Source organism: Nerophis lumbriciformis, linkage group LG20 (assembly GCF_033978685.3).
Source record: "Nerophis lumbriciformis linkage group LG20, RoL_Nlum_v2.1, whole genome shotgun sequence".
In the NCBI taxonomy this organism is placed as follows: Eukaryota; Metazoa; Chordata; class Actinopteri; order Syngnathiformes; family Syngnathidae; genus Nerophis; species Nerophis lumbriciformis.
Window position 1 is genome coordinate 41,747,501 of NC_084567.2, and position 24,489 is coordinate 41,771,989.

Genomic DNA, 24,489 nt, shown 5'->3' on the forward strand with positions numbered 1-24,489 from the left:
GATAGCCAGACAGATAAAACAAAAAGAATAAAGATGTGAGAAGCATCAGCTGGGAGGAGAAGAAGCATGACGAGAATCCTGATGACTTCTTCTTCTTCTTTCCCATGCAGGAACACCAGTGCTCACACAAAGTGCCTAATGTGTGTGTGTGTGTGTGTGTGTGTGTGTGTGTGTGTGTGTGTGTGTGTGTGTGTGTGTGTGTGTGTGTGTGTGTGTGTGTGTGTGTGCGTTCTTGTATTTCTACCCTTTCTTGAGACATGAAGAAGGAAAAGTATCTTCCATATGAGGAGGTGTGAACAAGTGATGACGTAAATCATGGTCCCAATATGGAAAATATAATAGAGAATGCCTCATTTGCACCCCTGCTGGTGACATCTATCAAAATTAAGGTGGTCTCAAAAAGGAAGGATTTTTCAAATTGACTGTGTGTCGCTTTTAAAAGTGCTCCCCCTCTGGCCAACATATGAAACAACAAGTGTGTGTAAGAAATTAAAGTGCTCCCCCTCTGGCCAACATATGTAATAACAAATGTGTGTAAGAAATTGAAATGCACCCCCTATGGCCAAAATTAATTGAAAAAATAAAATAAATATGTATATAGAGACATGCTGTAATAGCTTGAAGTAAATAATGAAGATTAAAAACCAATTACAGACAAAAAAAATAAAAAGAATAATAAAATTAACCAAAAAACAGTCTTATTCTCACAATGTGTCGACTTTTTTTCTCATAAAATTGGGAACTATTTCTCATATTCTTTCTGTTTGTGTAGTATTACAATATTTACTCGTAAAATTATTACTTTTTTTATGTAAAATTATTACTTTTTAATACGAAATGGTGACATGTGTCATATAAAATTTGGACTTTTTTTTTTACAATATCGCTAATTTAAAAAAAATAAAATAAAATTAAGTAAAATGATGACTTTTGTCATCATTTTGCCAAGTGAAATTCCAAATATTACTATAATATTGCCAAAATGTTAAAGTTTTCTTATAAAACTTCTTATTTTGTCGAGTAAAATTAAGACTCTTTTCATAAAATTGCCAAAAGTTTCAGCGTTTCTTGTAGAATTGTGACTGTTATTGAGTAAAATTCCAACTTTTATCATAATATTGCACCAATGATCAGTTTTTCTTGTAACATTTTGACTTGCGTTGAGTAAAATTACCGTATTTTCCGCACTATAAGGCGCACCTAAAAACCACAAATTTACTCAAAAGCTGACAGTGCGGCTTTTAACCCGGTGCGCTTTATATATGGATTAATATTACGATTCATTTTCATAAAGTTTCGATCTCGCAACTTCGGTAAACAGCCGCCATCTTTTTTCCCGGTAGAACAGGAAGCGCTTCTTCTTCTACGCAAGCAACCGCCAAGGTAAGCACCCGCCCCCATAGAACAGGAAGCGCTTCTTCTTCTACTGTAAGCAACCACCCGCCCGCGTAGAAGAAGAAAAAGCGCGCGGATATTACCGTACGTTTCATTTCCTTTGTGTGTTTACATCTGTAAAGACCACAAAATGGCTCCTACTAAGCGACAAGGATCCGGTTCATGAAAAGACGCAATCTCTCCATCCGCACACGGATTACTATTTCACAGCAACTGATATTCCTGTGAACCGCACCGTGGATACAACGGGAGCACGTACGGTGAATATTCGCACCACAGGGAATGAGAAGTCATCCTTCACTGTGTTTCTAGCTTGCCATGCTAATGGCCAGAAACTTCCACCCATGGTGACATTCAAAAGGAAGACCTTGCCAAAAGAGACCTTTCCAGCCGGCGTCATCATAAAAGCTAACTCGAAGGGATGGATGAAGAAAAGATGAGCGAGTGGTTAAGGTAAGTTTAAGTTTACGCGAAGAGGCCGGGTGGCTTTTTTCACGCAGCTCTGTCCATGTTGATATACGTATGTTTGTGATTGCACATTTGCGTACATTTTGGGAGTGAACAGAGTTGTTAGAACGCTGGTTTTTAATATATTATTAAAGTTTGACTGACCTATCTGACTGTTTTTTTGACATTCCCTTTAGCGCAGTTAGATGCGGCTTACAACACCGGGCGGCTTATAGGTGGACAAAGTTTTGAAATATGCCGTTCATTGAAGGCGCGGCTTTTAACGCAGGGCGCCTTATGGTGCGGAAAATACGGTAATTTTTCTTATAAAACGTCTTATTTTGTCCCGTAAAATTACGACTCTTTTCATAAAATCGCCAAAAGTTTCAGCTCTTCTTGTGAAATTGTGACTGTTATTGAGTAAAATTCCAGCTTTTATCATAATATTGCACAAATGATCAGTTTTTCTTGTAAAATTTTGACTTGCGTTGAGTAAAATTACCGTATTTTCCGCACTATAAGGCGCACCTAAAAACCACAAATTTTCTCAAAAGCTGACAGTGCGCCTTATAACCCGGTGCGCTTTATATATGGATAAATATTAAGATTCATTTTCATAAAGTTTCGGTCTCGCAACTTCGGTAAACAGCTGCCATCTTTTTTCCCGGTAGAACAGGAAGCGCTTCTTCTTCTACGCAAGCAACCGCCAAGGTAAGCACCCGCCCCCATAGAACAGGAAGCGCTTCTTCTTCTACTGTAAGCAACCACCCGCCCGCGTAGAAGAAGAAAAAGGGCGCGGATATTACCGTACGTTTCATTTCCTTTGTGTGTTTACATCTGTAAAGACCACAAAATGGCTCCTACTAAGCGACCGGGATCCGGTTCATGAAAAGACGCAATCTCTCCATCCGCACACGGATTACTATTTCACAGCAACTGATATTCCTGTGAACCGCACCGTGGATACAACGGGAGCACGTACGGTGAATATTCGCACCACAGGGAATGAGAAGTCATCCTTCACTGTGGTTCTAGCTTGCCATGCTAATGGCCAGAAACTTCCACCCATGGTGACATTCAAAAGGAAGACCTTGCCAAAAGAGACCTTTCCAGCCGGCGTCATCATAAAAGCTAACTCGAAGGGATGGATGAAGAAAAGATGAGCGAGTGGTTAAGGTAAGTTTAAGTTTACGCGAAGAGGCCGGGTGGCTTTTTTCACGCAGCTCTGTCCATGTTGATATACGTATGTTTGTGATTGCACATTTGCGTACATTTTGGGAGTGAACAGAGTTGTTAGAACGCTGGTTTTTAATATATTATTAAAGTTTGACTGACCTTTCTGACTGTTTTTTTGACATTCCTTTAGCGCAGTTAGATGCGGCTTACAACACCGGGCGGCTTATAGGTGGACAAAGTTTTGAAATATGCCGTTCATTGAAGGCGCGGCTTTTAACCCAGGGCGCCTTATGGTGCGGAAAATACGGTAATTTTTAATTAATTTAATTTTCGGGCTCCAGTACTATGGAATGCCCTCCCGGTAACAATTAGAGATGCTACCTCAGTAGAAGCATTTAAGTCCCATCTTAAAACTCATTTGTATACTCTAGCCTTTAAATAGCCCCCCTGTTAGACCAGTTGATCTGCCGTTTCTTTTCTTTTCTCCTCTGCTCCCCTTTTCCTTGAGGGGGGGGGGGGCACAGGTCCGGTGGCCATGGATGAAGTGCTGGCTGTCCAGAGTCGGGACCCGGGGTGGACCGCTCGCCTGTGCATCGGCTGGGAACATCTCTGCGCTGCTGACCCGTCTCCGCTCGGGATGGTGTCCTGCTGGCCCCACTATGGACTGGACTCTTACTATTATGTTGGATCCACTATGGACTGGACTCTCACAATATTATGTCAGACCCACTCGACATCCATTGCTTTCGGTCTCCCCTAGAGGGGGGGGGGGGGTTACCCACATATGCGGTCCTCTCCAAGGTTTCTCATAGTCATTCACATCGACGTCCCACTGGGGTGAGTTTTTCCTTGCCCGTATGTGGGCTTTGTACCGAGGATGTCGTTGTGGCTTGTGCAGCCCTTTGAGACACTTGTGATTTAGGGCTATATAAATAAAGATTGATTGATTGATTGATAATTTTTCTTATAAAACGTCTTATTTTGTCCAGTAAAAATTACGACTCTTTTCGTAAAATTGCCAAAAGTTTCAGCTCTTCTTGTGAAATTGTGACTGTTATTGAGTAAAATTCCAGCTTTTATCATAATATTGCACAAATGATCAGTTTTTCTCGTAAAATTTTGACTTGCGTTGAGTAAAATGACGACTTCTATTATAACTCTGCCAACATTCTAAGTTTTTCTTGTGAAATTGTGACCTTTTTCTTGTTGAAATTGCAACTCATTTTTCACAACAAGCTTTTTTATATTTACATAGTATGTATATATTATTAATGTTGTAAATACACTTCTTTATATATCTAGAAAGGCTGGTCCTAAAGAGGTAGGCCTTCTTCGGAGGTCTCAAGAAGGTAAGAAATACAAGAATATGTGTGTGTGTGTGTGTGTGTTTGTGTGTGTGTGTGTGTGTGTGTGTGTGTGCACATCATATGGAGGCCATGTCCATGTGTTTGTGTGTGTGGGAGTGCTAGAGAAGGTCTGTCTCTGCTCTTCAGAATGTGTCTGCTGTGTCTCCAACATGTCATGTTACATGGCCTTTCCTTTTAACAACACTCAGTGAAGGTTTGGGAACTGAGGAGACACATTTTTGAAGTGGAATTATTTCCCATTCTTGATATATATATATATATATCTACATTTATATATATTTCTCCATATACATATATATATATATATATATATATATATATATATATATATATATATACATACATATATATATGTATGTATATATATGTGTATATATATATATATATATATATATATATATATATATATATCTAGAGGGGGGGGGGGTTACCCACATATGCGGTCCTCTCCAAGGTTTCTCATAGTCATTCACATCGACGTTCCACTGGGGTGAGTTTTTCCTTGCCCTTATGTGGGCTTTGTACCGAGGATGTCGTTGTGGCTTGTGCAGCCCTTTGAGACACTTGTGATTTAGGGCTATATAAATAAACATTGATTGATTGATTGATGCAGGATGGATGGAGCTCCATTCAAACCTGCAGCGTGAAATGCTGACGGTGACCAACAGGGGGCGCCATCACACTGTAAAACAGGTAGCTGCAGGCCAGCTACTTTTCAATGGATCTACCTCATTCATATATATATCATTTATATTGATTTATTTATGAAAGAGAGGTTTTTGTTAACAAGTTAAAGGTGTTTAATGATAATACAATCATGTTTAACACCCCTTTCTTTCATGAAGACAAGAATATAAGTTGATTGTGATGACTTGCATTGATTGGAATCAGACAGTAGTGATGATAACGTCCACATTTTCAAATGGAGGAGAAAAAAAAAAGTCCTCCTTTCTGTCCAATACCACATGAAAGTGCTTGCTTTTTTGCCATCTTATTTGTCCAGCTTCCATACTCCTTTTTATGCACTTTACAAGAAATACATTGGCGGTAGTGATGGGTCCGGCAACACCGATGCATCGGCGCATGCGTCGAGCTCATAGAGCAAAACCCTGTGTCGGTTTTAGAAAGTCACGTGACCGATCATGAGCTGTTTTGGTCACGTGACCGATACGCCAACTGTGTCGCACTGACGCCTCCTCTGTGCCCTGTGAGCGGCTCTTTTCTACAGCCGGAGAAATAATAACTAAAAAGAGAAATCGTCTAAAATGTAATACGTCGGAAAAACATTTTTTTTTTTTTTTTTTTAATAAAAATGTGTAAAAAAATACAATTAAAAAAATTCCCAGTCCACAATCATCCACAACACGTTCTCTTAGATTTCCATGTTATGATACATGTTCACATTATTTATTGACTGTATCTAAAAAAGATAAAAGTATATTTTTATTTAAATGAAGATATGAAATAATCCTAAATGAAATACAATGACTTGGTTTATATTATTGTATATACTAGGGCAGGGGTCACCAACGCGGTGCCCGCGGTCACCAGGTAGCCCGTAAGGACCAGTTCACACCTGTTCTAAAAATAGCTCAAAAGAGCAGCACTTACCAGTGAGCTGCCTCTATTTTTTAAATGTCATTTATTTACTAGCAAGCTGGTCTCGCTTTGCTCGACATTTTTAAATTCTAAAAGAGACAAAACTCAAATAGAATTTGAAAATCCAAGAAAATATTTTAAAGACTTGGTCTTCACTTGGAATAAGCGGTAGAAAATGGATGGATGGATGGGTCTTCACTTGTTTAAATAAATGCATTTATTTTTTTACTTTGCTTCTTATTACTTTTAGAAATACAATTTTAGAGAAAAAATACAACCTTAAAAATGATTTTAGGATTTTGAAACAAATATACCTTTTTACCTTTTAAATTTCTTCCTCTTCTTTCCTGACAATTTAAATCAATGTTCAATTTTTTTTATTATTGTAAAGAATAATAAATATTTTAGCTTCTGTTTTTTCGACGAAGAATATTTGTGAAATATTTCTTCAAACTTACTATGATTAAAATTAAAAAAAAATATTCTGGTAAATCTAGAAAATCTGTAGAATCAAATTTAAATCTTATTTCAAAGTATTTTGAATTTTTTTTGTTTTTTTTTTTGTTCTGGAAAATCTAGAAGAAATACTGATTTTTGTCTTTGTTAGAAATATAGCTTGGTCCAATTTGTTAAATATTCTAACAAAGTGCAGATTGGATTTGAACCAATTTAAAACATGTCATCAAAATTCTAAAATGTATCTTAATCAGGAAAAAATGACTAATGATGTTCCATAAATTCTTTTTTTAATTTTTTTCAAAAAGATTCAAATTAGCTAGTTTTTCCTCTTCTTTTTGTCGGTTGAATTTTGAATTTTAAAGAGTCGAAATTGAAAATTTTATTTAAATTTTTTTCGTGTTTTCTCCTCTTTTAAACCGTTCAATTAAGTGTTTTTTTCATCATTTATTCTCTACAAAAAACCTTCCGTAAAAGGGAAAAAAAAATGTACGACGGAATGACAGACAGAAATACCCATTTTTTTATATATATATACATTTATTTATTTAGGTATTCTTGTTTAACTCACACTTACGTTTAACTTACAAATGACAATATATTTATTTATTTAAGTGTGTATCAAACTGGTAGCCCTTCGCATTAATCAGTACCCAAGAAGTAGTTTTTGGTTTCAAAAAGGTTGGTGACCCCTGTACTAGGGCATCAAATCAGTGTCAGTTGAGTCGGTCCATAGGTTGCCTGTAGGGATTTTTAATGTCCAGCAGATGTCAGTATTTAGTGACACAGTATCGACACAGTATCAATACAGTTTTGCAATGTGTCGAAACGCTTCATGACGCCTCATCAACCCATCACTAATTGGCAGTAAACGCCGTAGCCTGCTAGCTTTCTGAGACTCTTATTTTGTTAGCGCAGTCAGGACGGAGCAGCGCTTTTATTGTGAAGACAGGAACTGTCTTTAGAGTTTTGACGGCAGGTACGGCGCGAGAGTCTGTTGAAATAAAAAGCGTTTCTCGCCTTTTTTCTTAATAATGAACTGGCCATACTTGCCAACCCTGCCCGGATTTTCCGGGAGACTCCCGAAATTCAGCGCCTCTCCCGAAAACCTCCCGGGGACCAATTTTCTCCCGAAAATCTCCCGAAATTCAGGCGGAGCTGGAAGCCACGCCCCCCTCCAGCTCCATGCGGACCTGAGTGACGTCAGGTGCGCGACACCACGTAAATCGTCGGCCAACCAAAAAGTAACCCCAGTACGCTATAGCCAACATTCACCAGGAGATGGCAACAGACAAACATAGATCACTCTATTACATTATTCCCCTTTTAGAAATGTATAAAAGTTACTCAAAATAAATAAACAACCCAACCAAAAAATGCAGCAGCTCAATTAAAAAACTGTACTTAAGCCACATTCATTTTTTTTTTTTTTTAGTACTGAACTCTTAACCCTCATTTGTAAAAAAAAATAGCATGCTTATTATACAAACAGTATTTGTACACCTTTAACACAGATTTTTATACTGTCTTCAGAGATTCAGTTTTTTCGGTGGTACTCGAAACCTTTCTGGGTACCTGCGAAAGGGTGTTCAGCATGGTTAGAAAAATAGTGACAGAGAATAGAACAAGGAGGGACAATTCAAGCCTTAACTCAACAATGAGTAGATGAGTGTTATGTGTGTGTATATGTGTAAATAAATGAACACTGAAATTCAAGTATTTCTGTTATATATATATATATATATATATATATATATATATATATATATATATATATATATATATATATATTAGAGATGCGCGGTTTGCGGGCACAACCGCGGAGTCCGCGGATTATCCGCGGATCGGGCGGATGAAATTTAAAAAAAAGAGATTTTATCAGCGGGTTGGGTCGGGTCGGGTCGGGCGATTGAAATAAAAAAAAAATTAGATTTTAAATAGATTCAGGCGGGTGGCAGTTAAACCAATTGGGAAATATATATACATAGTTAAATGTTGTTACCCACATACGAAAAACGAGCAGGCACCTGCAGCATATGCCACAACAGAAGAAAAAAAAAGAAAAGAGATGGACACTTTTACGGAGTGGAGAAGGGACGCCTCGCCGGGGTCCGGGACCGAGGCCCCTTCCCCCGAGAGGGCCCCACCGGGAGCCGTAGCTGACGCGATCCGCGAGAAGGGCCCGACGCACGTCCAGGGTCACCACCGCGCCCACCGCACCGACACCCCGCCTCGTCCGCCTTCGCCGCGGCCGGCGTCACGCGCAGCAGGTAAGCAGCTTACCTGCCCGCCACCCCCGTGGCCGGGGGCTCGTAACAGGGGTCAATCCGCGCGCTCCGCCCGCGTAGCTTACCTGCCCGCCACCCCTGTTGCCGGGGGCGCGTAACAGGGGTCACTCCGCGCGCAGTGCGCTCACGAAAGGGGTGGGGCTCACCCTGGTTGATATAGACAGCAGCTAGGACGGTGGCCATGGAAGTTGGAACCCGCTAAGGAGTGTGTAACAACCCACCTGCCGAATCAACTAGCCCTGGAAATGGATGGCGCTGGAGCGTCGGGCCCATATACCCGGCCGTCGCCGGCAGCGAGACGCGCTTGGAGGTGCGCTCAGCGCGGCTCCCATATGATTGCGCACTGGTGTGCGTCTGGGTCGTGACAGCGTGGCACGCGAATGTCTGTGCTGCATTGGATCAGTCTCCTTTCTTTAACAGGCAAAAGCTTTATAACCTCACTAATGCCTTGCATCGTCTATATTAGATATATAACAACGGGCGGGTGCGGGCGGATGCGGTTCTGATCAAATGTTAGTGGATTGCGGATGGTTGACGACTTTCTGATGTGGTTGCGGAAGAAATTATTGCCTATCCGCGCATCTCTAATATATATATATATATATATATATATATATATATATATATATATATATATATATATATATATATATATATACATAATAAAATAAATATATATATAGCTAGAATTCACTGAAAGTCAAGTATTTCTTATATATATGGTGAATTCTAGCTGTAAATATACTCCTCCCCTCCTAGCCCCATCCCCAACCACGCCCCCCGCCCCACCCCGACCACGCCCCCCACCCCCCACCTCCCGAAATCGGAGGTCTCAAGGTTGGCAAGTATGGAACTGGCAGCAGCCAGCGTCATCTCACGCCGTGAATGTCAATCAAGTGACGAAAGTGACGTCTCGGTGAAGATGGCTCATTTTTAGGTCTATTTTTTTAATGCCAATGAAGTGAATTAATTATCTCATATTATGTTCTACATGTGGTGAATGTTTATATTGAACTTGGAGAAAGTGAATCACCAGATTTAAGTAAATAATGGTTGAGCCCTTAATAAATTAAGTAGCCTTAGTTGGACATTGGCATGTGGACACGAGAAGAGGCAATGAATTCAGACTTCGGAATGCAAAAGTGATAGCACTATCCTGGAGGAGAGACTCCATGTTATCTTATTGTCTTGGTGAAATTTGATGATCGCTCATTTTTAGGTACATTTTTTTAATGCCTGGCTGGCGATGGACTGACACACCCTTCGCCATCCACCGCTAGCTCGCCATCCACATAATGGCCACCCCATGAACCTTTGTGACTGTGCAAAGAGGATAGCCTTTAACATTAAAAATGTTCTGTTGTCATTTTGGGTGAATATAACCTTTCATTCTATGGAAAATGAATTATATCCATAAGTAGTTTCAGCCTCTAATAGTCAAAGTGAAACTTATATCATGAATTTCCAGCAGCAAGCGAATATGCTTCAGCGATAAAATGAAATAAAGCTCAGAAAGAGGACATTTTTGAGAATCCAGACCGGCATTCATGAGAGGCAATAAAACGCAGGCTGTGAATAGGAAATTGTGTAATAGATTGAATGGGAACATTTTAGTGGCATTTTAGGAAATGATGTCCTTACTAATTTATGAGAGCTGGACGACACGGTCAATGTGAAGTGCTGGATGAGATCAATAAAGTTGAAGGTTGTCAACGGAACGCTGGCTGTTGACCACATTTTTTTGACCCTGGACTTTCTCTGAATTTCCATTTAGAAATACCGTCGCTTTTTTTATTTTTAATATACTGCGATGAAAGGTGGATAAGGTCATTATGGAACAATTCACTGCACCCGCTTGGTCTTCCAGATTATGTCCAGCTCCTAATTGGGAACACATTTAATTGGTTTGCAGAGTCCCTGCTCTGATTCTTCACTAAGTTTTCAGTCTGCATTAAAGTTAGTCTCATCTATTAAACTGAGCATGGAATTCTGACGACAAGTAGCCCCAAAACCCCCAAATCTGTGTATGTCTAAAAATAGTCAGACATGCGCACGTACAAGAAGAAGCATTTAAGTCCCATCTTAAAACTCATTTGTATACTCTAGCCTTTAAAGAGACCCCCTTTTTAGACCAGTTGATCTGCCATTTCTTTTCATTTCTGCTCTGCCTTGTGGAAGGGGAGACACACAGGTCCGGTGGCCATGGATGAAGTACTGGCTGTCCAGAGTCGGGACCTGGGGTGGACCGCTCGCCTGTGTATCAGTTGGGGACATCTCTGCGCTGCTGACCCGTCTCCGCTCGGGATGGTCTCCTGCTGGCCCCACTATGGACTGGACTCTTACTATTATGTTAGATCCACTATGGACTGGACTCTCACACTGTTATGTTGGATCCACTATGGACTGGACTCTCTCACTATTATGTTAGATCCACTATGGACTGGACTCTTACTATTATGTTAGATCCACTATGGACTGGACTCTTACTATTATGTTAGATCCACTATGGACTGGACTCTCACTATTATGTTAGATCCACTATGGACTAGACTCTCATACTATTATGTTAGATCCACTATGGACTGGACTCTCTCACTATTATGTTAGATCCACTATGGACTGGACTCTCACACTATTACGTTAGATCCACTATGAACTGGACTCTCACACTTTTATGCTAGATCCACTATGGACTGGACTCTCACTATTATGTTAGATCCACTGTGGACTGGACTCTCTCACTATTATGTTAGAACCACTATGAACTGGACTCTTACTATTATGTTAGATCCACTATGGACTGGACTCTCACTATTATGTTGGATCCACTATGGACTGGACTCTCACACTATTATGTTAGATCCACTATGGACTGGACTCTTACTATTATGTTAGATCCACTATGGACTGGACTCTCACTTTTATGTTAGATCCACTATGGACTGGACTCTCACTATTATGTTGGATCCACTATGGACTGGACTCTCACACTATTATGTTTGATCCACTATGGACTGGAATCTCACTATTATGTTAGATCAACTATGGACTGGACTCTCTCACTATTATATTAGATCCACTATGGACTGGACTCTCACACTATTATATTAGATCCACTATGGACTGGACTCTCACTATTATGTTAGATCCACTATGGACTAGACTCTCACACTATTATGTTAGATCCACTATGGACTAGAGTCTCACACTATTATGCTAGATCCACTATGGACTGGACTCTCACACTATTATGTTAGATCCACTATGGACTGGACTCTCACTATTATGTTAGATCCACTATAGACTGGACTCTCACACTATTATGCTAGATCCACTATGGACTGGACTCTTATTATTATTATGTTAGATCCACTATGGACTTGACTCTAACTATTATGTTAGATCCACTATGGACTGGACTCTCACACTATTACGTTAGATCCACTATGGACTGGACTCTCACACTATTGTGTTAGATCCACTATCGACTGGACTCTCACACTATTATGTTAGATCCACTATGAACTGGACTCTCACACTTTTATGCTAGATCCACTATGGACTGGACTCTCACACTATTATGTTAGAGCCACTATGGACTGGACTCTCACACTATTATGTTAGATCCACTATGGACTGGACTCTCACACTATTATGTTAGATCCACTATGGACTAGACTCTCACTATTATGTTAGATCCACTATGGACTGGACTCTCACACTATTATGTTAGATCCACTATGGACTGGACTCTCACACTATTATGTTAGATCCACTATGGACTGGACTCTCACACTATTATGTTAGAACCCACATCTGCGGTCTCCTCCAAGGTTTCTCTTTGTCATCCCATTGGGTTGAGTGTTTCCTTGCCCTGATGTGGGATCTGAGCCCAGGATGTCTTTGAGACACTGGTGATTTAGGACTATATAAGTAAACATTGATTGATTGATTGATTGATTGAAGGCGGGGCCTTACTGAACTCAGTAAGACAAGATGTTTGCATATCTGCCATGTTGTTGTTGTTGTTGCATGACGTGACTGGTGTCAGACTAGTGTCAGACTAGTAACAGACTAGTGTCAGACTAGTGTCAGACTAGTAACAGACTAGTGTCAGACTAGTGTCAGACTAGTAACAGACTAGTGTCAGACTAGTGTCAGACTAGTAACAGACTAGTGTCAGACTAGTGTCAGACTAGTAACAGACTAGTGTCAGACTGGTGTCAGACTAGTGTCAGACTAGTAACAGACTAGTGTCAGACTGGTGTCAGACTAGTGTCAGACTAGTAACAGACTAGTGTCAGACTGGTGTCAGACTAGTAACAGACTAGTGTCAGACTAGTAACAGACTAGTGTCAGACTGGTGTCAGACTAGTAACAGACTAGTGTCAGACTAGTAACAGACTAGTGTCAGACTAGTAACAGACTAGTGTCAGACTGGTGTCAGACTAGTAACAGACTAGTGTCAGACTAGTAACAGACTAGTGTCAGACTGGTGTCAGACTGGTGTCAGACTAGTGTCAGACTGGTGTCAGACTAGTGTCAGACTGGTGTCAGACTAGTAACAGACTAGTGTCAGACTAGTAACAGACTAGTGTCAGACTGGTGTCAGACTAGTGTCAGACTAGTGTCAGACTGGTGTCAGACTGGTGTCAGACTGGTGTCAGACTTACGTGTGAGATACTCCATGTCAGTGGTGGAGGTGGTCTGCACGGGCTCCTCAATCCAGGGTGTGGCGTGCACGGCCACGCTCCAGTCACTCCAAGTTCCAATCTCCGTGTCTTTGGCAGCAACCTGGCCAACAAAACGTCACAAGAAGTTGAAACAGGAGATTTTTGCAACTTGGAAGATGATTGAAGACAAGTTTGTTGGGAAATGTATTAAAAATGTGCTGCTTCCAACTACGTACTGACTAGACATGCCTGGACTATAAGACAATATCAATTGTTAATTGGCTTCCCAGCATGCCTTGCAGCTCCTTTTTGTAACTAGTTGTCATAGTTACGTGTAGGGTACAGGTGCCAACATGGATTTAGATACTTTGCTAAATAAATGGGACCACAGAAAATGTCATTATTGGCTTTATTTGAACAAAAAATGTTAGTGTAGATGAAACATATATTTATTATTGTCATTTAAAATAGACAACTTGTCTTTTAGTAGTAAGTAAACAAACAAAGACTCCTAATTAGTCTATGCAGTAACATATTGTGTCATTTATACACCTATTAGTTTGTACACATTATGAAGGACAAACTGTATTATTAATCTACTTCTTCTTTCTTCTTCTTCTTCCTCCTCTTTTTGTTCTTAGTCCTCTTCCTGTTCTTCTTCCTCTTTTACTTCTTCTTCTTCCTCTTTTTGTTCTTAGTCCTCTTCCTCATGTTCCTCTTTTTCTTCTACTTCTTCCTCCTCTCTCTCTTATTCTTTTTCTTCAACCTCTTTTTCTTTATTTTCTTCTTCTTCCTCCTCCTCTCTGTCTCTTATTCTTCCTTTTCTACCTCCTCTTTTTCTTCTTCTTCTTCCTCCTGTTGTTCTTCCTCTCATTCTTTTTCTTTCTCTTCTCCTTCCTCCTCCTCTCTCTCTTATTCTTTTTTCCTCCTCTTTTCTTCTTCTTATTCTTCCTGTTTTTTCTACCTGTTTTTCTTTCTCTCCTTGTTCTTCCTCCTCTTTTTCTTCTACTTCTTCCTCCTCTCTCTCTTATTCTTTTTCTTCCTCCTCTTTTTCTTTATTTTCTTCTTCTTCCTCCTCCTCTCTGTCTCTCATTCTTCCTTTTCTACCTCCTCTTTTTCTTCTTCTTCTTCTTCCTCCTGTTGTTCTTCCTCTCATTATTTTTCTTTCTCTTCTCCTTCCTCCTCCTCTCTCTCTTCTTCTTTTTTTCCTCTTCTTTTTCTTCTTCTTATTCCTCCTGTTTTTCTACCTGTTTTTCTTTCACTCCTTGTTCTTCCTCCTCTTTTTCTTCATCTTCTTTTTCCTCCTCTTCCTCTTCTTTTTTTTCTTCCTCCTCTTTTTCTTCTTCTTCTTCCTCCCCTTCCACTTCGTCTTCCTCCTCTTCTTTTTTCTATTGCTCTTCTTCTTTATCTTCTTCTTCCTCCTCTCTGTCTTCTTCTTTTTCTTCATCCTCTTTTTCTTTATTTTCTTCTTCTTCCTCCTCCTCTGTGTCTCTTATTCTTCCTTTTCCACCTCCTCTTTTTCTTCTTCTTTTTCCTCCTGTGGTTCTTCCTCTCATTCTATTTCTTTCTCTTCTTCTTCTTCTTCCTCCTCTCTCTCTTCTTCTTTTTATCTTCCTCTTCCTCTTCTTCTTTTTCTCCATCCTCTTTTTCTTCTTTCTCCTCCTCTCTTTCTTATTCTTCCTTTTCTTTCTCTCCTTGTTCTTCCTACTCTTTTTCTTCTTCTTCCTTTTCCTCCTCTTCCTCTTCTTCTTTTTCTTATTCTTCTTTTTCCTCCTCTTCCTCTCCTTTGTTTCCCACCTCCTCTTTTTCTTCTTATTCTTCCTCCTCTTCCACGTTGTCTTCCTTCTCTTCTTCTTTCTATTGCTCTTCTTCTTTCTCTTCTACTTCCTCCTCTCTCTCTTATTCTTTTTCTTCCTCCTCTTTTTCTTTATTTTCTTCTTCTTCCTCCTCCTCTCTGTCTCTAATTCTTCCTTCTCCACCTCCTTTTTTTCTTCTTCTTCTTCCTCCTGTTGTTCTTCCTCTCATTATCTTTCTTTCTCTTCTTCTTCTTCCTCCTCTCTCTCTTATTCTTTTTTCCTTCTCCTCCTCTTCTTCTTTTTCTCCCTCCTCTTTTTCTTCTTCTTCTTCTTCCTCCTCTCCTTGTTCTTCCTACTCTTTTTCTTCTTCTTCCTTTTCCTCCTCTTCCTCTTCTTCTTTTTCTTATTCTTCTTTTTCCTCCTCTTCCTCTCCTTTGTTTCCCACCTCCTCTTTTTCTTCTTATTCTTCCTCCTCTTCCACGTTGTCTTCCTTCTCTTCTTCTTTCTATTGCTCTTCTTCTTTCTCTTCTACTTCCTCCTCTCTCTCTTATTCTTTTTCTTCCTCCTCTTTTTCTTTATTTTCTTCTTCTTCCTCCTCCTCTCTGTCTCTAATTCTTCCTTCTCCACCTCCTTTTTTTCTTCTTCTTCTTCCTCCTGTTGTTCTTCCTCTCATTATCTTTCTTTCTCTTCTTCTTCTTCCTCCTCTCTCTCTTCTTCTTTTTTTCCTCTTCCTCTTCTTCTTTTTCTCCATGCTCTTTTTCTTCTTCTTCCACCTCTCTTTTTTATCCTTTTTTTTCTTTCTCTCCTTGTTCTTCCTACTCTTTTTCTGCTTCTTCCTTTTCCTCCTCTTCTTCTTCTTCTTCTTTTTCTTCTTCTTCTTTTTCCTCCTCTTCCTCTTCTTTGTTTCCTCCTCTTCCTCTCCTTTGTTTCCCACCTCCTCTTTTTCTTCTTATTTTTCCTCCTCTTCCACTTTGTCTTCCTTCTCTTCTTTTTTCTATTGCTCTTCTTCTTTCTCTTCTTCTCCCTCCTCTCTCTCTTATTTGTTTTCTTCCTCCTCTTTTTCTTTATTATCTTCTTCTTCCTCCTCCTCTCTGTCTCTAATTCTTCCTTCTCCACCTCCTTTTTTTCCTTCTTCTTCTTCCTCCTGTTGTTCTTCCTCTCATTCTCTTTCTTTCTCTTCTCCTTCCTCCTCCTCTCTCTCTTATTCTTTTTTCCCTTCTCCTCCTCTTCTTCTTTTTCTCCTCTTTTTCTTCTTCTTCCTCCTCTCTTTCTTCTTCATCTTCCTCCTCTTCAACTTTGTCTTCCTTCTCTTCTTCTTTCTATTGCTCTTCTTCTTCCTCCTCTTCCTCTTATTATTGCTCTTCTTCTTTCTCTTCATCTTCCTCCTGTCTTTCTTTCTCCTGTTGCTCTTTTTTTCCCCTCTTCTTTTTCTTCATCCTCGTCCTCTTTTTCTTCTTTCTTTTCCTCTTCCTCACATGAAAGTGTAATGTGACTGATGTGCTATAAACACAATTGGTTGTAAATGACACATATTATTCTACATTGGACTAGTTTTTACCTGCGTATACTTTTCTGCATTTGACGGTACGTCCATATTTAGCAGGAACGTCTCTTGAGAAGGAACCCCGCATGGTGTTTACGTCTAAACTTTACAAATCCACAGCAGAACAAAGAACCAGAAAAGTGGATCCACATGCTGCTTTCCTTTGAATCCCATACTCATTTCCTGGTGTGGCGAGGTGGCGAGCACACGCCCGGGGATTATTTATTCGAACGGCTCGCAAACAAAACGGCGAGCGACTGCCAAAACGGGTTCTCAGTTTTCACCTAAAGAAAGAAGTTGTCCGGGTCACAGTACCTGGATGATGTATTCCTTGCCAGCGTAGGCGTCGGTGATGGTGTGGGCGGTGCTGTCAGACAACTCCACCTGGAAATGAAGGACAAAAGTAGATTTCATTAGCATCTTTTTCATCAACATAAGTGATTGTTGCACAATCGAAACTGAAAACTGTTGGGAGACGCCATCAAAAGGCTGATTTGTGCAGAGTTATTAAAAAATAATACAAAAGTTAATATATATTAAACCATATGCATCCTCGCCAGTGGACATTTGTTTCTATTATTTTTGTCAGAGTTACACATTTCAGGGGTACAATAACACTATTGTTAGCCATGGGGACCGAATTCAGTACTTTCATAGGTACAGATCAAACTCCAAAAAAGTACTACCGTCATATTTCGATACCTCTGTCATGGGTGACATCGCATTCGGGTTGCCGACCCAAGCACGTGGCCGGGAAACAAGCAGTCAAGCATTCAAAGTAGACTCAGTCGGACTGCCGATAGGTAATGTTAGAATTTTCAATGTCACCAAAGTAAGAAGAATAAAAGTACAGTACGCCTCCACTCTTCAAAATGCACTAGCTTGCGGCTAATTTACATTGGATTTGTCTCAAACATGCTACCGACTGGCGTTAACAACTTTACATTCCATCGAGATTGCATGCATTTTTTTAAACATGATCATAAGCTAAAGAAACCAAAGCAATGAATGCACACGCCACGGTATATTGGTACAAATAAAGTATTGTGGTACTAATCAATTGAAATCAGTACGATACCACCTTTGATAAGTACCAGTACCGTTCTTTCATCTTTTTTTTTAATTTTTTAATTTTTAATTTTTTTTAAATTTTTTTTTTATCGTGTTCTGTTTGTGTTGTGTTGTGTTTGCTCGGTACTCGTTTTATCTTTTAACCTGTCCATTGTACAGCACTTTGGCTACCCCTGTGGTAAATTTTAAATGTGCTTTATAAATAAAGTTGATATGATTTGATTTGATTTGATTAATGCCGCTGTGTGGTGGTGACTACACATGAAAGTAGTTGGTTTTTGGCATCTTATTTGTCCAGCTTCCATACTCCTTTTTATACACTTTACAAGAAATACATTGGCGGCAAACTCCGTAGCGGTCCTTTGGGAATACATGGGAATTAACGGGAATTAATGGGAAATTAATGGGAATAAACATGCTATGATTTTGCAGCATGATTATTAGCTAAAACAACCTGATTTCATGCAAATTCAGTAGAATTTCAACCCTGCACTGTGCATTCCTCCATCACATAATCCATCAGATAATTCCCAGCAAAGGCATTGAAGCTTAGGGAAGGCTATGCAGAACGAAACTAAAACTGAACTGGCTACAAAAGTAAACAAAAAACAGAATGCTGGACGACAGCAAAGACTTACTGTGGAGCAAAGACGGCGTCCACAGTGTACAACCGAACATGACGTGACAATCTACAATGTCCGCACAAAGAAGGATAAAAACAAGTGTAATATTCTTGATTGCTAAAACAAACTAGATGCGGAAGGAAGACATGAAACTGCTACAGGAAAACTCCCAAAAAAAGAGAAAAAGCCACCAAAATAGGAGCACAAGATAAGACCTAAAACACAACACACAGGAAAACAGCAAAAAAGTCCAAATAAGTCAGCGTGTGATGTGACAGGTGGTGACAGTACACCTACTTTGAGACAAGAGCTATATTGATGCATGCTTGGTTATGCTTTAAAGTCATATCCAAAAAAAAAAAAAAAAAAAAAAAAAAAAAATTAAAAAAATAAATAAAAATAAATAAAGTCATATCCAACAATTGCGAAAACGACTTTTTACTGTCAACTGAGTTTCGTTTTTTAATGTTTTCTGCCGGTGGTGTGCCTCCACGTTTTCTCAACGCAAAAAAATGTGCCTTGGCTCAAAAAAAAAGGTTGAAAAACACTGCTGTAATGCACAATTGTCCAGTTTTGCCTGAAAGGGAGTGTGAAGAAGGTAACTTATAGTTGCCATAGTAACCAACATTACAGGCCCTGAGTGAGAATTTGACATGGTGAAATAACTCGTCTTTAGGAGTGAATGCGATGCATTTTGGAAACGACACAACAGGTGAGAAATGTTGCCTCATCGTGAAGTCTAAAATGTACGAGGGGAGGTGAAATTTACGAGTCCATTGGAAGTCACTCTGACGGCTCTTTCCTTCCGCCTGTAGTGCTCGCTGTAAATTACGGCTTCGACGTTGCAATTCTACCTTTAATGTTTTATAGTGGTTATATTAGCTCAGCCGGGCTGGATGCAATTTTTATTGAGTGCTTATTTATTTACAACACGCCTTTCATCATTATTGCGGGCATGAATCAAGCCTTTTTTTTTTTTTTTATTATTTAGAAAATATATTTGGCTATTGACAGGTTCGAACTCCCATGCCCCCGGCGGCCTTTTGCACGCCGCGTACAAACTGCGCGGCGTGCGTGCAACACGTCAGCGGCATGAATCACAATTAAAGCAAAATTCCGGGAATATTCACAGTTGGAAACGTTGCTTGGGAATTAACGGGAATATATGGGAATTAACGGGAATTAATGGGGAATTAATTGATTATTTATTTATTTATTTCAGGCGATGACATACAAAAAAAAAAGTACAAAATTGACAACAAATAATAGTATAATTTAATATAGTGCAAAAGGTAATGTATAGTATGTAGGGTTGAAAAATTCCGGGAATATTTACAGTTAACGGGAATATATGGGAATTAACTGGAATTAATGGGGAATTAATGGGAAATTAATTCATCATTTATGTATTTATTTCAGGCAATGACATACAAAAAAAAGTACAAAGTTGACAACAAATAATAAGATAATTTAATATAGTGCAAAAGGTAATGTATAGTATGTATATTCCCATTAATTCCCATATATTCTCATTAATTCTCCTATATTCCCATTAATTCCCATATAATCCCATTAATCCCCATATTTTCCCATTAATTCCCATATACTCCCATTAATTCCCATATACTCCCATAAATTCCCATTAATCCCCATATATTCCCATTAATTCCCATATATTCCCATTAGTTTCCATATATTCCCATTAATTCCCATATATTCCCATTAATTCCCACATATTCCCATTAATTCCCAGAAATTCCTATTCATCCCCATATATTCCCATTAATCCCCATATATTCCCATATGCTCCCATTAATTCTCATATATTCCCATTAATTCCCATATATTCCCATTAATTCCCATATATTCCCATTAATTCCCATATATTCCCATTAATCCCCATATATTCCCATTAATTCCCATATCTTCCCATTAATCCCCATATGTTCCCATATATTCCCATTAATTCCCATATATTCCCATTAATTCCCATATATTCCCATTAATCCACATATATTCCCATTAATTCCCATATATTCCCATTAATTCCCATATATTCCCATTAATTCCCATTAATTCCCATATACTCCCATTAATTCCCATTTTTTCCAATTAATTCCCATATATTCCCATTAATTCCCATATATTCTCATTAATTCTCATATATTCCCATTAATTCCCATATATTCCCACTAATCCCCATATATTCCCATTAATTCCCATATACTCCCATTAATTCCCATATACTCCCATAAATTCCCATATATTCCCATTAATCCCCATATATTCCCATTAATTCCCATATATTCCCATTAGTTTCCATATATTCCCATTAATTCCCATATATTCCCATTAATTCCCATATATTCCCATTAATTCCCAGAAATTCCTATTCATCCCCATATATTCCCATTAATCCCCATATATTCCCATATGCTCCCATTAATTCCCATATATTCCCATTAATTCCCATATATTCCCATTAATTCCCATATATTACCATTAATTCCCATATATTCCCATTAATCCCCATATATTCCCATTAATTCCCATATCTTCCCATTAATCCCCATATGTTCCCATATATTCCCATATACTCCCATTAATTCCCATATATTCCCATTAATCCACATATATTCCCATTAATTCCCATATATTCCCATTAATTCCCATATATTCCCATTAATTCCCATATATTCCCATTAATTCCCATTAACTCCCATATACTCCCATTAATTCCCATTTTTTCCAATTAATTCCCATATATTACCATTAATTCCCATATATTCTCATTAATTCTCATATATTCCCATTAATTCCCATATATTCCCATTAATTCCCATATATTCCCATTAATTCCCATATACTCCCATAAATTCCCATATATTCCCATTAATCCCCATATATTCCCATTAATTCCCATATATTCCCATTAGTTCCCATATATTCCCATTAATCCCCATATATTCCCATTAATTCCCATATCTTAATAATAAATGATAAATGGGTTATACTTGTATAGCGCTTTTCTACCTTCAAGGTACTCAAAGCGCTTTGACAGTATTTCCACATTCACCCATTCACACACACATTCACACACTGATGGCGGGAGCTGCCATGCAAGGCGCTAACCAGCAGCCATCAGGAGCAAGGGGTGAAGTGTCTTGCCCAAGGACACAACGGATGTGACTAGGATGGTAGAAGGTGGGGATTGAACCCCAGTAACCAGCAACCCTCCGATTGCTGGCACGGCCACTCTACCAACTTCGCCACACCTTCCCATTAATCCCCATATGTTCCCATATATTCCCATATACTCCCATTAATTCCCATATATTCCCATTAATCCACATATATTCCCATTAATTCCCATATATTCCCATTAATTCCCATATATTCCCATTAATTCCCATATATTCCCATTAATTCCCATTAACTCCCATATACTCCCATTAATTCCCATTTTTTCCAATTAATTCCCATATATTCTCATTAATTCCCATATACTCCCATTAATCCCCATATATTCCCATTAATTCCCATATACTCCCATTAATCCCCATATATTCCCATTAATTCCCATATATTCCCATTAATCCCCATATATTCCCATTAATTCCCATATGTTCCCATTAATCCCCACATGTTCCCATATATTCCCATATACTCCCATTAATTCCCATATATTCCCATTAATTCCCATATATTCCCATTAATTCCCATATATTCCCATTAATCCCCATATATTCCCATTAATTCCCATATATTCCCATTAATTCCCATTAATTCCCATATACTCCCATTAATTCCCATTTTTTCCAATTAATTCCCATATATTCCCATTAATTCCCATATATTCTCATTAATTCTCATATATTCCCATTAATCCCCATATATTCCCATTAATTCCCATATACTCCCATTAATCCCCATATATTCCTATTAATTCCCATATACTCCCATTAATCCCCATACATTCCCATTAATACCCATACAGTATATTCCCATTAATCCCCATATATTCCCAATAATTCCCATATATTCCCATTAATTCCCGTACAAACTGCATGGCGTGCGTGCAACACGTCAGCGGCATGAATCAGGATTAAAGCGGAAAGCTCCGGCGTGGATGACACACTGGATAACGCAACAAGGCAGGCCAGCGTCGGGAAGCTTTTTGCGGCCGCCTTCAACATGCAGAGAGGGAAGCAGATTAAAGCGAATATGTGCGTCACTTGGAAGCGCATTCATTTTTGATTTGCTGCCCCGTTGTAATTTACGGTCAGTGCTGCGTGTTTGTTTGCGTTTGGCTCGCTTCTTGACACACTCAAGGAAAAGCAGCGAGACAAAAGGTGCTGACTTTTCATCTCCTGCAGCCAAATGAAATGATTAAGTGCAGTCTCCCATCGAGACGAGAAACATGCAGCTGCACAAGCGGATTACAACTACGGAGGAATCCTCACATCTTTGGATCGGACGACGTTAGAGGGGAAGTTAGAGTGCTGGCTGGACAACATGGACCTCACTTTGGAGCTTTCACATATGCAATCCATCATGAGGAATTTGACCCACCAACATAATTATTATACACTGAAAAACTCCAAACAAAAGTAATCAAACACAAGATTGGCAAAATGTACAGTGGTGGTCATAAGTGTACATACACTTGTAAAGAACATCATGTCATGGCTGTCTTGACTTTACAATCATTTCTACAACTCTTATTTTTTTGTGATGTAGTGATTGGAGCACATACTTGTTGCTCACAAAAAACATTCATGAAGTTTGCTTCTTTTATGAATTTATTATGGCTCTACTGAAAATGTGAGGGTCAAAAGTATACATACTGTCATGACTTGGTCCTGGGGTTTAGTTTTTCTCGAAGGCAACGGAAAGTTGGCTCGGGCGAGACGGGAATGCAGGTACATTTTTATTTAAACACTATAAATACAAAACAAGGAAGTAAACAAAAGGCGCGCACAATGGCGGAGAACAAACTATGAAACCAAACACTTGCACAAAGGCAAAAACTATGAACAACAAACAACACTAACTGTGGCAATAATAAACAAAACTTACTTGGCATGGACAAAAAGGAGCAGCGTGAACGATGGACATGAAAAAAAAGAGTCCGAAATGTGCAGAAGCATAAATGTGGAGATGTCACCAAACTGAAAAACAATGAACTTAAATACTACAGACATGATTAACGAAAACAGGTGCGTGACTCAAAACGTGAAACAGGTGCGTGACGTGACAGGTGAAAACTAATGGGTTGCTATGGTGACAAACAAGAGTGCACAATGTGTCCGAACGTGGAACAGGTGAAACTAATGGGGTAATCATGGAAACAAGACAAGGGAGCGAAAAGCCAGAAACTAAAGAGTCCAATAACTAAACAAAACATGACTTAAAACAAAACATGATTACACAGACATGACACATACAGCAATGTTAATATTTGCTTACATGTCCCTTGGCAAGTTTACCTGCAATAAGGCGCTTTTGGTAGCCATCCACAAGCTTCTGCTTGAATTTTTGACCACTCCTCTTGACAAAATTGGTGCAGTTCAGCTGAATTTGTTGGTTTTGTGACATGGACTTGTTTCTTCAGCATTGTCCACACGTTTAAGTCAGGACTTTGGGAAGGCCATTCTAAAACCTTCATTCTAGCCTGATTTAGCCATTCCTTTACCACTTTTGACGTGTGTTTGGGGGTCATTGTCCTGTTGGAACACCCAACTGCGCCCAAGACCCAACCTCCGGTATAGATACACTATATTGCCAAAAGTATTTGGCCACCTGCCTTGACTCACATATGAACTTGAAGTGCCATCCCATTCCTAACCTATAGGGTTCAACATGACCTTTTGCAGCTATTACAGCTTCAACTCTTCTGGGAAGGCTGTCCACAAGGTTGCGGAGTGTCTTTATAGGAATTTTCCACAATTCTTGGTGAGGTCACACACTGATGTTGGTGGAGAAGGCCTGGCTCTCAGTCTCCGTTCTAATTCATCCCGAAGGTGTTCTAATCGGGTTCAGGTCAGGACTCTGT

The 24,489-nt window shown here is 39.3% G+C and overlaps 1 protein-coding gene across 1 annotated transcript in view; it reads right to left on the reverse strand.

Moving 5' to 3' along the window:
- Positions 1–24,489, reverse strand: part of cntfr (ciliary neurotrophic factor receptor) — an 850,210-nt gene that overhangs the window by 36,462 nt on the left and 789,259 nt on the right. The window contains exons 8-9 of the mRNA XM_061980911.2: positions 17,056–17,124; positions 13,402–13,522 (exon numbers count right to left, since the gene is read on the reverse strand). Of these exons, the coding sequence (XP_061836895.1) occupies positions 13,402–13,522; positions 17,056–17,124 (190 nt within the window). The remainder of the gene's footprint in view (positions 1–13,401; positions 13,523–17,055; positions 17,125–24,489) is intronic.